A 14,702-nucleotide genomic window follows, 5' to 3' on the forward strand; every position below is an offset into this window, starting at 1 on the left:
CATCTGCTTGACACGTACAAAAATCCACAGCAGTAGATCACATGAATTTGATTTTTTTGCATCAGCAGACACTGCAGGACAAAACTGATGTAGCTAAAATAAAATACAAACTTACTCTAAGAAAGGGGTAGCTTATTGAAAGGTAAATGCATGAGGTTGTTTTGTCTCAATTCCCTGAAATATTATCATTTTGAAAAAAGAAACAGACGGAAGTATTAGTATGTGCAGTCTGCACCTCTCAGATCTCAGACAGGGCATTCCAGTACAGCTCAGAGAGGAAACTATTGAACAGCATGACACACCACAGCAGCCAATGAGAGGTCATATCCATTAGGGAGAGGAGGCCCCGACTCATCACCACGCAAACGACAATTTAAAAGTGCCAAAGTAATTGAAAGGATTGTTAGAAGTGCAAGAAAGACAAGGCACAGAAAAGGCTCCAGCATTTTGTGATCAGACTTCCACTGAGAAGACTCGGTGCAGCGGAGTATGACACCCTGAAACTGCAATGGATTCATAGACAAACTGAAATTAGTGAGTCACGAAGCACGCAATGCTGCAGCCGCAGGAGTTAAGCCCTCAACGAGAGGAAAGATTCACAACACACACCCACACCCAGAAGCACCTGATGTATTTCCCTTAGAAAGAGAGATTACATTCTGTACATTGACAATCATTTCAGTTTAGGACAAAGAGGAAACTCTGATTTCTGAGAGTGAAGGCCAAAATGTACTCACATTAGCTATATTACATTATGTTATCCAAACAGACTGATTTATTCAACTAGCCACAAAAAAAAAACACATTTCATTATTTGGGGTGAGTGCGTACCTCGCCTATGGCCTTGACCTTGTTGCCAAGAACTAACATTCCAATGGGGATACCCCTAAGGTTTGGGCAGCTTCTGATGTTGTGACCAGAGGGGCCGGTCTTCACTACCTTATAAAGCCCCGGGCCGCCGCCCTGCCCTGCCCTGTTCTGCACCCGAGAGGGGGCCTCGTGGGAAGGGCAGCTGCTCACCTCCTTTACGTTCTCCTCCGATTGGCCCCTGACCTCCTGCAAGAGGTGAGAGAATGGATTAGGGCCAAGGAACAAGAACAGGAGGAGGTTCAGACTGCTAAGTCCTAAGATATTATGGTGAAGAGCCACTGGTAGAAGTAAAAAGAGTATGAACCAACGCTGTATATATAAGTTAAATCTCAGAACCTATTAATTTTCTCCGATCAAGCTATTTAAGTGGATGTGTAACTTCACGGCCTTTAAGCAATGACATTTAACATGGCTTTCTTTCTGATAGTCAGTCGAGAAGATTGATAGCACTCTCATACTCAAATAAAAATGAAGCTATAGTCAGTAGCTGGTTATCTTAATTCAGCAAAAACAGCCATCTTTTATAAATTGTTAATTTGATCTCATATTAAAAGACATATTTTATGAACATGAACAGTATCTTAAATCTATTTGTTACTCTTTCTCGAAAAAATATATAGTCCAAACCACAACCTTGTAACACTTCAGTTTTTTCATTATTAATCAAACAAGATATAATATCGTGCCAATTAGTTTACTTTATAAGTGCTGGTGGATTTTGTTACAGGCGAGAGTGAGGCTAACTGTTCTCCCCGTTTCAACCTTTATGCTAAGCTAAGCTAACGAGCTGCATGTTTATAGTTTCAGTACGGACGTGACAATGGTATCAATCTTATCATGTAACTCTCAGCAGATAGGAAATAAGCATATTTCCCAACATTTTAAAAGAATCCTTGTAACTCCTTTAAGAGGCTAAGTCATGCTAAATCGAGATACTCTTGTTTTACAATGACAAGATATCACGTCATGATATAGATGGCTGAAAAACGATATGGACTTTCATCCTAAAGAGCAGTTGGTGATATTCCAAAAATACAATTATCACCCAGATATTGAAAATGCATGTATGCTACATACATTTTAAAAGCTTCAAAATTGTAATGATGCAGTTAAATAACCAATAGATAAGTACTTATTTTCAAACAGTCTATGGGGAGGCATGCTATGAAACACAAGGATACAGGACTATCGATGACAAGCCTTTCAAAACAAGATCTCATGCAACAGACTGGACATTAGTATGTTAAACGGAACCCATGCAACACACAAGCTAAAGCAGTAATTACTTAAACAATCCTAAATGTGATCACTGCACTTGGTCTATGGGACAGTAGTAGCCACGGATACTATTACTGATACTCTGACGTCAAAATAAAACAAAACAGACAACCATGCAACTGTGGATTGACCTCTTAAGCCTTATTGCAACACTTTGGGAAGACTACACAGTCACAAGGGGGTGACTAAAGTGACAGTTACATGATCAGCTATGGGGCAGTCAAGCTATGTATCCCTTTTCCATACAACTCACCTGTGGCGGGAAAATAGTTAAGGGAGTCCATGACAAAAAGCCGATATCCCTGACTCCTTGGCTAGCGTTAAAGACATTCTGAGCAACAGATCGTGAGACAGTCAAGAAACAGTAGACGACTCGAGGGAGGAGAGAAAACAGTATGGGGGAAGGCGCTTGTGTATTTTTTTTGGAAGAGAGAACACTTTTTGGCTTGGCTCCTCTGCATTTCAGTATCAGAGCTTATTTGACAACAAGGAGAAGAGAGGACAGAATCTGATGGGCCAGTTAGTGAAATTGTGGAGCACCCACAAAAGGGGCCAAAAGGACTGTAAATACAGGCTAAGCCCGTCGTACACACTTAACAATAAGTGTAAGATCAAATGCATTACAAAAAGATGTAAAACCCATTTGAAGGGGCAGAAAATGAAACTGAAAGTTCACTCCAAACACCATACGGTGGTTATTTCCAAATCCATGACCATTTGAAATACACATAAGAGAAGAAACTTCCAAAAAAATTCCCCACTTGGATGATGTAGTGTGTCATGCTGTTCAGACAGAGACCTTACATGGAAGCCTCTAAGCACCTAAAGCATCCCAATCAGAGCAGTAGAGGTACAATTTCCCATTTAAACTTTTTGGTGACCAGTGATTGCTTCATGACAGAAAACCACCTGGATATTAACATTTTTCAGATACTTCCGCTGTATATTCATGTGTCAAATTATCACATTCTATTTTTGATTCTGTTGCATTTTTGGTAGTTTTTGTGCCATGGAGCAAAATGTAAGACAAACCCTTTTATTCACATGCTGTGCTTTGAGGGTGTTTATGAGTGAGGGGCAATGAGGGAAAGAGGACTGAACAGTGCAGACTAACCAACTTCACCACAGGATGAAATTGCCCTTTTTATACCTTTTACCTCGTCTGTCATTTCTGCATTGGGGTTCGCATCAATGCACTAAACATAAACTAAAAGTGCTGTGTCCTGAAGACAAAGCGGTTACTCTATGGTCAACTGCTTTATGAGTATGGCATGCAAGCTCCCAGCTGCTGTTCCTTTGTACAGTGCGTTAGTCAAATTGTCATACTCAGCATTGCTCATATAGATGTTTCATGCAAGAGAACACCCCAAAAAGTATTAGTTGTTTGGTTATTTGTTACTCTGATGAGGTTTTCTCAAAGCACCATGCTTCAAGTACATTTGGGGAGTAGGTGCCAAAAGCACTGGATTCCTTGAAATTCAACAATAAAATGATAATCTCTGAGCTTTTCCCCAAATGAACAGCACAGGAGCCTCTGTCATTATTAAAGTGGGACTGAGTGCTCAGCAGGCCTTCTTCTACTTACGTCGGCTGGGACCAGTAGGCTCCGGCCCAGGTGCTGGTTAAAGGAGAGGCACCAGGCTTCAGTGTACCCGTTCATGCTGGGAACATACTTCTTTACGGTTTCATCATTGAGCCTGAGCCACACACCATCATCATTATGGATCTACGGGAAAACAAGCAGCAGAGAAGAGCCATGCCGTCCTGTTACTATGGAAACAGGATAGACAGTGCCCTCACACACACACTCGTACAAACACAGACACACTCAACACTTCAGAGGTGGCAGAAAAGTCTTAAATCACATTAGATGACAGAAAATGCAAGTGCATTTAAGACATTTAAGAAATGTCACTAGTGCTGCTACCAAAGGGTGGGAGTGCAGATGTTGTGCAAGACTGAAAAATATAATGACTGTCTGCATTAAAGTGCTGTAATTTTATTTTGGAGTTATATGCATCACATCCTTTGGATTTATGTTGCACAACTTCGTATAGCGTCAAATGCCTTGCAAGAGTATGAAGCGAATTAAAGTTCAGAGCAACACATTTATACGCTTTGAAAGAAAGAAGTTATCATTATTTAGAGAGGTAATAACACATAATACACAGAAGCCACCAAGCAGGACTCAAAACTCCCTAGAAGTAGCATTCCAGACAAATAAAATGTGAATAATAAAACACTAATAATAGTATCCTAACTGATTTAAAGAAGAAGCTACAAGGAAATAGAATAAAAGTGGAAGTGCTTCAGGTAGTATATGAAATTACTTATATTCTGCCTGGTCTAGAGTCAATTACCTCGTCAATGAAAGTGATGGTGCCATTGACATGCACTATGCCTATCTGTTCACTCTGCAGGGAGGGGTGACTACGGACTCGCAGGCCTGCGCTGTCCTTGGACACAAATTTGCGGACCTGAGAGAAGCAGAGGGGAGATGGAGACTGTGAGCGGCAGGAGCAAAGAATAAAAAGAAAAAAAAAGACAAGAAGTGCAGCAGGAGGAGAAAGAAGAGGCAGCAGGACAAGAGAGATTGCATGCTTCTACGCCCACGGAGCCTGCTTCAAGTACACTCATACAAACAGCAGTATTCTAGGAGCTCTATTTTCAGCAGCACCAGTTTGAAAAGGTTTGTTTTAATCCTCCCATTAACATTCATACTGGTCCATGGAAAGCCACTGAACACACATTCAGAATGTATATACACAGTGTTGTTTAAAGGCTCATAATGAAGCTTGTTTCCTTATTATTATTATTATTATTATAATAATATGCTTAAAATATAAGCAAGCAAATGCATTTTTGCATATTCAACAAAGTAAAGAAACCTCACACTTGAGTTCTCTTTTTTTAAATCATCTGATGAATGCAAAGGAGGTCCAGCCCCGCTTTATTCTGCCAGGTTTTGATAACAAATATCTGCTTCTGTTTGTTTGTATTTGATGGGTGATTGCAAGCATGCATGCATTTATAGGTGTGTTCATGTGCATGTTCATCCACATGGTTGGTTAACCAAAAGACAAAGCTCACCTTGTTTGGCTGAGGTTCAGCCTTTGGTTTGACCATCTGAGTTCCAGGTGGTATCATGCCTTTGGGAGGGTCTTTGACCTCTACCTCCATACCAGCATCTACAAGGACAGGTTTACAGCTCATTGTAAAAAGACAGCGATTCTCTGTGCATTCGAAAAGGGCTTAAAAAAAGGCTGCATTATGTAAAGTCACTTCTTGCTGTTTTGGGATAGTCATGACTGAGCCCTTCGATTTACTTCGTGGGAAATACTTCAGAGATCTACATTTCATTGACATACCTATTTCAATGCCGTCGATGGTGACATGGATCGTGTAGAGGCCGACTGCTCCGGGGGTCCAGTTGGCGCTGTAGGTTCCGTCAGTGTTTGCACGAATCAGCATGTTCTCACTGGGTCTGTGTGGGAAATGATCAATAAGTAGATTGTATCTTACTGGAACAAGCATTTTGTCTCTGCATTACCGCACTTACCTCTTTGGGGTGGGGGAAGCGAAGCGCAGCTCTTCAAATGAGTAGTTTTCATATGCCTACAAAAGACAAAGAGCACAAGTATTAAGGTAAACAAAACAACATTGGTACCTAGATGTAGTTCTTATTTTTTATAGAATAGGAAAGATTTTTGACAGTCCCTTAATCTAAACTCTACTTATAAACAGGTCTATAATTGTAATATCAGTCATCTTTGAATTATGTATCTATACGATTCATTCAGCCAGATGTATTTATTTGCTTTAAAATGTTTAATTGTGTATTGCTTCCTCAATGACTGTTACTACGTGCATGTCCACAGGTCAGCATGTATGCAACTAATCTGACAATTGCCCAACAGCTCCCCATTACGGAGCTTCTGCAGCCCTCTAAATGTAAACAAGTGAGGATACAAGTGAGTAATGATTCATGAACATAGGGCTGACCTTCATCATGGTAATAGCAATGTATCGAGCCTCTTTCACAATCATGGGCTCGTACGTGGCTTCCAGCTTGGGCATCGGCAAACCTCCGAAGGTAAGGTCAGGGCCAGAGGACGAAGGAGAGGAGCTTCCAGGGAGCCGCTGCAGCCTCTTCATATTCTCAGGGTGCATTGACTTCTTCTGTGACACAGGGACAGCCTTTACCTCCACCTGGAAATGTGAATTATAAGAAACAGAAGTCAGAGATTTGCTATGTATAGAGAGGCGAAGTCCCGCCCATCTACTTCCGACCCATGGGACCTTATTTCGGAAAAATTATGTATTGAAGTCAATGGGGAGAGAAAGATTATCTTTCGATCGCGTTTGAATTGTGCCACGAATTACACATATGATGTTTGTCAATTTTAAAAAATCATTTCCATGTCAAAAAAGTCACAGTTTGTCGTAAAACTGTTGAAATATAAGACTATGAAAAATACGCAACTAGAAAGACTACAAATCCCAGAATCCCGGTCCCGCATGCTGGCTCTTACGGAACCGACTACCTCCCCTTGTGTGTATGCACAGCTCTCAACATGCCCAGACTTGTAGTGATTTTCACCTCTTTTAATACTTTTCGCCTCATTCTGAAAGAAAGAAGTGAAATGTGCCAACGTGACGGCCGTCTTGGTGTGTGGTGCGAGACGGGAGATGTAGTTCATTGAGCGTTTCACACAAAAAAGTGTTACTTCACAGTTTTACGACACATTTTGATTTTTTTGACTTGCAAAATTATCTTTTAAATTCACAAACATCATATGTGTAATTCGTGGCACAATTCAAACGGGATCGAAAGATAATCATTCTCTCTCCATTGACTTCAATACATACTTTTTCCGAAATAAGGTCCCATGGAGGTCTCCCGGAAGGGGAGGGACTTCGCCTCTCTATTACAGTCAAGGCTATTTTTGGTATCCAACTATACAAAATATATATATATCTTGGAAGCAGAAAAGCCAAAGTAATCATCCTGACCTTCATGTGAGGAACATGTACCACATCTCCATACTGGTCTTTGGTCTGTACCACCACGGTAGTCGGCCATCCACAGCGTATGTCATCTTTGTTCAGGATCAGAGATGTCTTCTGTGGGTCTGCGTAAGAGTCTGGCTGCAGCCATCTGGATGTAGGAAACAAATAGAGGGACAGGGTTGTAGATTACTAATCTGTAATGAAGGACTCGTCAATAAAACGTAAACACAGAGGGAAAGCTAACATAAATGTACAACCAGAATGAAAATGCAAAGTAGATACATTGCTCCACTGATTCACTTCATTGAGCTATGAAGGCTCCACTTAGGCCTGTCACGATAATTAATTTTGTTGGACGATACATTTTCCCGGATATTATTGCGATAAACGATAATATTGTCGGCACCGTTGTAAGACCATTTTAGACCACTGACATAATGATAATATATAATAATAATTAAAGGTAGGGTAGGTAAGTTTGAGAAACCGGCTCGAGATCGCTAGAATTTGAAAATACACAACCGGAGAAGATCTGCCACTTCCTTATAGAGCCCCTCCTCCAACACACACGAACGTGCACATGACCAATGAGGGCACGAGATAAGTTTGTGCACAGATGTCCAGTCATTTTAGCCGGCCCGGCTAAAATGACTGGTCGTACTTTTTACAGTATTACGGCTTCCACAGATGACATTTTTTTATGGATTTTTTTTCAAAGCACTCAAGATATTCATTGCTATCGGGATGTTAAGAGCATTCCATGGAATATAACAAAAAGTATATCTCGAGCCGGTTTCTCAAACTTACCTACCCCACCTTTAAATCCAAAATATTCCCACACCGGAGATGGAGTTAGGTTTTGCAACCCATTCCATTTAACTTCAAATTCCCCTCGAGTAAGTCACACGTTGTCTCCTGCTTGTCTCTATATTATTCATTTGGCTGCTACACTGCTGCACGCGGAGTGACCCCTGACCTGGCTATGTGTGAGCCCCGCCCCTCACGGCGCGCCTGTCCGGCAGACACAGCACGCCTGGCTAAAATGCTGGTCACATCCTTATGTAAACAAACACGCATGTAAACGGCAATTTATCGAGGTCAGAAAAGTTATCGAGTTCATTTTTATTTATCGTACGATAAGTCAATAAATTGCTTATCGTGACGGGCCTAGCTCCACTATCATGTACCTTGCCAGACGTCCTCCACTTGAGGTCTCTACACATGTGATGAAGTCCTCCAGGAAAGAGTGCTCATTGGTTTGGAGGTGCAGGGGCAGATTTCCCTCCAGAGCCTCCAAGATGGTGGGAGAGTGAGACAAGGCCAGACCCTTTCCCAGGATCCCTGCATGGGACTTACACACCTGGGTGAGGTCAAGGAAATAAGAATCAAGGAGGGTAGAGTGCAGAAAGTATCAAATATTTCTATTAAAACCACAACAAGTCCAAAAGATGACCTCTGAATTTAAAAGATAACACACCTGAAGAGAGGCTTCCTCAAGAATCTCCAGATCCTCCTCCAATTCATTTCCTTGAAGTACAAATAATAATTACAGATTTCAAGTTAGGTCAGAGGAAAACAATCTAGTGATGCTTTTTTTCTAAATCTGATCAAAATTGTTGTCTCCAGATGGAGTTATGTTGTGTTTTTGTAATACTTAATGTGGCCACAAGAGGGTGAAGAGCACCAACATTTGAGATAAGACTTAGAACCTGGATCCCCAGAATTAAGAGTATTAAAAAACACAACATCCCCAAGAAAATTCCCTCATCCCCTGTTCACATACCTATAGGGAGGGCCAGGTCTTTCTTCATCAGAGCTGCAGCACACACACTGCCCAGGAAGGCTAACTCTTTCTCCAGCTGGATGATTCCCTGAAATGTCAATGATGTTAAGGTCAGGATGGTTTGGTAATATTCAACATTTTCCAATGCATTTTGGAGATGACACACAAAATGCAGCACAGTCATGAGATCTCCTAATTTTCAAAAACAAACACCCATTTACACAGAAAACAGGAAGAGACAATTCAGTACCTCATCAGGACCAGGATTGAATTCGTATCCCACAGCCACGCACTTGAAGCCATAAAAGGAAGCTTTCTCGTCTTTCACGTAGTCTGACGCTGTTTCTATTGAGAACAAAACTTCATTTCCTGAAAGTAGAGAGAACGGAAATATGGAATATTAAAACAGAGACAGGTGGTCGGAGTTATAAACATAATCACTTTTGACTAATGGCTGCCTGCCTGTTGTAGCAGGTGGTTCAGCACCACTACGCAGATGAAAGCACATATGTGAACAAAAAAGAACAATTACTACAACTAGGTTGTAAGAATAAACGTTTAGCACCTCTTTAGAGTTATTTCTGCCCTCAGTTTCCAAAATTAAAGTAAGCACCACATCATCCCAAATGCTATTGTTGCTTAAGAGGCTGACTTCAGGCCTTAGCAGCGGTTTGCGCAGTTGTATTATTCATATTTATAAATAACTGTTCCTTTCTCACGCTCTCCTACCTGGCAGCACTAGCACAGTTGTAGGCCATCCTGTGGATCCTGAGAACTTCTTGAGCTCAGTCCAGGTGTTGATGGTGTCATGGATCAACGGTTTGCCCCCCAGACTGGACAGGTGGAGGGTTCGGCTGGGAATGAGCAGGCGAATGACGTCCTCTGGCTGCGCAGTGCCACACTGTTGATCAAACTCAATGGTGGTCCAGCGCACACAGTCTGGAAATGATACCTGAGGCACGGTGAGACAGGGTAAGATTAGATTACACTTAAATTATTTGTGTGTTTTTCAGATGTCCTTGCGATGCTTTTAGCATAATAAATGATACCTTACCCTGTATTGGGTGACACCAGATTGTTTATAAGGGTGATCACTCTCGATAACTGCGTAGTGGTTTGAGGTGGTACAGGCTGAAAGGCCCTGCTCGGGCTGGTTGCCAGTCGTGCTGTCTGTTGACTGGTTGGGGTTGAAGGTGGGTGGGGCGTACTTCTGGTTGAGGGCTGAGACGGCGGGTAGCAGCTCCTGAACGAGGCCAAACACCTCAACAGCAGCCTGGATGAGGAAGAACAGGCATTTTACCACAATGCCACATCAGAAGACCATTTACTTTTGGTTTCCTGATTTGACCTCTTACCTTAGGTACAGACGCAGCTACAGGGCCGATGTAGGCCAGGATAAGAGGCAGCAGCATGGAGAACAGGCTGGACGAACTTAGCAGCTCAGGAATGTCATCCACTGGAGATAACAGAGGACAGATAAAACAAATGAGAGGCTGAACAGATCAAATCTAAATGAAATACGAGTGGCTCTACACCAGTGCTTTTGTGATACAGGTGCAAGTTTGTGGTGCTCACCATCAACAGCAAAAGCTCTGTTTAGCAGATCCTTTGCAGCTCTGACCACGGCACTGACCACAGACAGAGCTCTGCTACAGTTCTTGTCCTCCTCATTGGCTTTGCTCAGCAGCTGAGACTGAAGATCGCCATCATACTCGCTCCTTTAACAGGGAGAAAAACTCAGGTCAGAAAAAAAGAACCTCAAATTCATCAGATATGAGATGTTATAAAAATGCGGGCTTTGTGTTTACCTGTAGTAGAGGATCTGTGGGATCTGCCCTCTGGTCTGGTTGGTGCCATTGCTACTCAAGCTGCAGGTGCTGAAGGTGAAGGAGACACCATCAGAGCACTGCACCGTGGTCATGCCTCCATCACCGTTAGCCGTCCGGCTGCCGTAGTTCCGCAATCTGACAGCGTACTTCACCCCCTCCTGCAACAGAAGAAATTAATCAGTGAGATTATATGCATTTTAACAGTATCACAACATGACTGAGAAAAGGGTAACACTTTATATGATGCCAATGACTAATTCATTATAATCTGCTTGTAAAATAATCTAGCACTGTAAAATTATAAGAATAATTTATTTACGGAGGATCAACTGAATGAAGGATATTTACCTAAACAAAACTCACTCATGGGCTTCATAGAATGTGGTACGATATTATGGTTACAGCATATGATATCTTAACATTTGTATCCCAACAGCAAATCATATGCTTTCTTATTTTCTTGAGACTCTGTACCTTGAGTGGCACAGCCTTGTCCAGGCGGATCTCAGCAATATCACTGGGAGAATCATCAGTGCTGTAGGTGCCCTTCACCAGCTCCAGGGACGTCCACCTGTGAGTATGTGCTGAGTCGCCCGGGTGCTCTGTCTGCGCCTAAAAGGATGAAGGGACAAAAGTTGTAAAAATACCAAGAAACCTTGTACAATGAATCAAATATTATAAAATATAATATCACTTACATCATCAGCCAGCACCTCTAATTCATACTCATGGATGCCCCCTCCTCCGTAGACGCAAACGCCCACCAGCACAACGCCTGGCTTGTCCACCGTCATACAGATGGCATCCGGAGAGCCATTGCCCGTGTTCCAACTCCGGCCCTGACTTGTTTTGGTGAAGCGGTTCGGGGAAGCCTTTACGGAGTGCAGCGAGTTCAGTCCATCAACCTTAAAAGAAAGGATACAAGAAGATATGTAGTCAAACGTATAAAACTAACTAAACTAGCACATGAGGCTGATTAATACATTTGAAGAGGAATTCCAAGCTTTTAATGCAAATATTAAATTCTTAATAAAAGGCATGTTCTAGGTCCTCTGCATGAAGACCATTCCCCACTCAAAGCGTGCATTACCCCAGGTACACTGATGTACAAGTAATGGATGTCATCTTATTGTGAAGGTCAGCAATAGCCAGGTAGCCATCCAAAGATATTGCACATTTTAACTAAATGTCAAGGAAATCTGTTCCATTTGGGTTTGTAATACGCCATTGCAAAAAAATCCTTTATTTAGGGAGAAAAACAGAACAGAGAGAAAATGGGTGGTCTCTAAAAGATACACTATCTAAAATAAACGCCTGAAATCAAACACATCTGTTCAGTAATAATCTATTTATAACACTCTGCAACAGAGCACAACAGAGAGCCAGACACAACGGCAGAGGGACCCTTCCCAGGTGCTCAGGGGAGGAGGAGTTGTTTCCTTGACAACAGACTGGGTAAGAAACAGTGGTGACGAGGACTGCCTTTGAGTGACAGTAACCATGGCAATGATAGTGCTAATGTCCAGCCTGAAGCAGACAGTAATATCTGTGATAATAATTAAATAAAGAGACAGACATCTGTCCTACCCACTTAAAGGTAGGGTAGGTAAGAATGGAGAAACCAGCTTGAGTGCGCTAGAATGTGAAAGTACGCAGCGGAAAAAAATCTGCCCCTTCCTTCAGACTTCCTTACAGAGCCCCTCCTCCAACACACACGAACGTGCACATGACCAATGAGGGCACGAGATAAGTTTGTGCACGAGATGGAAGGCTGACAGGCAGGTAGGCCATCCAGTTATTTTAGCCGGGCCGGCTCAGATGATTGGTCGTGCTTTTTACAGTACTACGGCTTCCACAGATGAAATTTCTTTATGTATTTATTGTCAAAGCATTTAAAGGTCCCATGTCATGGCCATTTCTACTGATCATAATTCCATTGTTGAGGTATACTAAAATAGATTTATACTGTGCAATTTTCCAAACTCACATTGGTTTCTCATACAGCATCTCTGTAAAGTATGTGTATTCACCGGTATTCACTCTCTGTCCTAAACGGCTTGTTGGAGCTCCGGCCCCCCCCCTCCCTGTGAGCCCAGTGAGCTCTGATTGGTCGGGATGTTGCGAGGCTCGCTGCTCAATGATCTGGCTTACTGGTGTGGTTTCCGGGTCGGCGATACAGCGGGACAGCGCGAAACTCATCCTGAGCACACACAAACACTCACAGCCGAAGTAAAAACAATAAGTGTGGCTTGATATTGAGTAAGAAAAAGGTTTATAAACGCTGTGAGAATGGGTCTGCAGAGAGCATTTCTCCGCGATCCCAACTCGTCTATTACCAACCAGGGAGCTCTATGCAAGTCAATGGGACTCCCTGTTAGTTGAAAATGTACGCTAAAGGTCCTGGTGTGTGAGGAAAACCGCGGATTGGTCCATTTTGGTTCCCGGGAGAAACAAATGGAAAAAGAGAAATCTCCAACGAGGCGTTCTGGGGCAGCATAGACAGGTCTTTTCTGTGTTAGACTTTTACTCGCTACAGGGTGTACTTTGAGGGTTTGTGACTCTGCAGACCGTTTACATGCATAAAAACCTTCATAACACACAAGGGGGACGGGTAATAACCAGAAAAGCATGACATGGGACCTTTAATATATTCATTGCTATCGGGATGTTAAGAGCATTCCATGGAATATAACAAAAAGTGTTTCTGAAGTGAATTACCTACTCCACCTTTAATGACTCAGCACACCGTTAAAACAATAAATCAAACCTCTTTTCTGTTACTGATTTTTGGCAACAGTAGAAACATCATCTTGTTCCAATAAAAATATGTCACTATGGAAAGTTGATTTGGTAACTATATACTGTAGCTTCAAGTAAGGTTATAGAATGAGGAAGAATAAAAGGGAAAAAGCAAGGAATGATGTAATCAAGATCTCATCTGTAACTTAGAAAAGCTGCACTGTGATAAAGATTAAGTTAACAATGTTGTTGATGCTGCAGGTTGAACGGTGAAACAGAGGAAAGGTCAGTCTTTTCTGAAAACAAAACAGCCAGAATCCTATAAAACCCTGTTTAATCTCTTGTTCCTGGATAAGGGTCCTTTGCACCTGCTCCCTCATGACATCTGGTGAGTAATAAAATACCCTGAGCTTTGACAGATTGTGTAGTCATGTCTTGTTGTTGGCCTAGTAGTCACAGCAATATTGTATAACTCTATAATCACTTAATCTAAATAAGGGATCATCATAAAATAAAAAATGTATTGTGTCATGTGAAGTTACCTCGGAGCCCAGGGCCGAGGCGGTGAGCTCAGAGACGATGGAGGCCAGCAGACCACAGGTGTTGGAGACAAGGTGCGGTGAAAACAGCTCCACCTCCTTCCTCAAACTCTTCCTCACAGGCAGCACCACAATCACCAGCATCTTCTCCAACACCTCCCGGAAACTGGTCATGCCCATCAGGTTCTCCTCCGTCTGAGAGGAAGAAAAATAATACTGTCTTAATAGTTAGGTAACTGAAGTATTACTACAAGCATATTATGTCGTAATGATCAAATACCATAATGTTCTCCATCTCTAGACACACACATATAAGCACCCATGTCCACCATTTTGAAGTGAAAATACCTGATGAACAGTAAGTATATCATGTGCCAACACTCACATGGCTTAGTTTCTCCATGTGGGCGACCAGCAGGGGGAAGCGGTGAGCGAGGGCAGAGTCGTTCTCTGTACTGACTTGTTTGACCAGCGAACGCAGCAGCACTTCCCCGTCATACGCGATGGGCAGGATGGATGTCAGCTTGACTGAAGTGTGGCACAGAGCGGACATTACAGCTGCCAACAGACGGCTGCTGGATGTGCGAAAGTTGGCCTCAGCAATGTCCTAAAAAAACAGGGAGGACAAGAATTAATCTCTGATTTTATAACATC

The 14,702-nt window shown here is 42.3% G+C and overlaps 1 protein-coding gene across 1 annotated transcript in view; it reads right to left on the minus strand.

Annotated features, from left to right (window-relative positions):
• The window catches only part of mycbp2 (MYC binding protein 2), a 66,222-nt gene that overhangs the window by 19,058 nt on the left and 32,462 nt on the right, over positions 1-14,702 (minus strand). Inside the window, 21 exon segments of the mRNA XM_034128597.1 lie at positions 832-1,056; positions 3,734-3,874; positions 4,509-4,625; positions 5,239-5,336; positions 5,517-5,632; positions 5,708-5,763; positions 6,151-6,357; positions 7,162-7,306; positions 8,346-8,518; positions 8,636-8,685; positions 8,942-9,029; positions 9,192-9,310; positions 9,671-9,893; positions 9,996-10,214; positions 10,297-10,397; positions 10,517-10,659; positions 10,750-10,928; positions 11,245-11,382; positions 11,469-11,675; positions 14,052-14,243; positions 14,434-14,655. Coding sequence (XP_033984488.1) covers positions 832-1,056; positions 3,734-3,874; positions 4,509-4,625; positions 5,239-5,336; positions 5,517-5,632; positions 5,708-5,763; positions 6,151-6,357; positions 7,162-7,306; positions 8,346-8,518; positions 8,636-8,685; positions 8,942-9,029; positions 9,192-9,310; positions 9,671-9,893; positions 9,996-10,214; positions 10,297-10,397; positions 10,517-10,659; positions 10,750-10,928; positions 11,245-11,382; positions 11,469-11,675; positions 14,052-14,243; positions 14,434-14,655 — 3,159 coding nt within the window.

This window comes from Trematomus bernacchii, unplaced genomic scaffold (genome assembly GCF_902827165.1).
Source record: "Trematomus bernacchii unplaced genomic scaffold, fTreBer1.1, whole genome shotgun sequence".
NCBI lineage: Eukaryota > Metazoa > Chordata > Actinopteri > Perciformes > Nototheniidae > Trematomus > Trematomus bernacchii.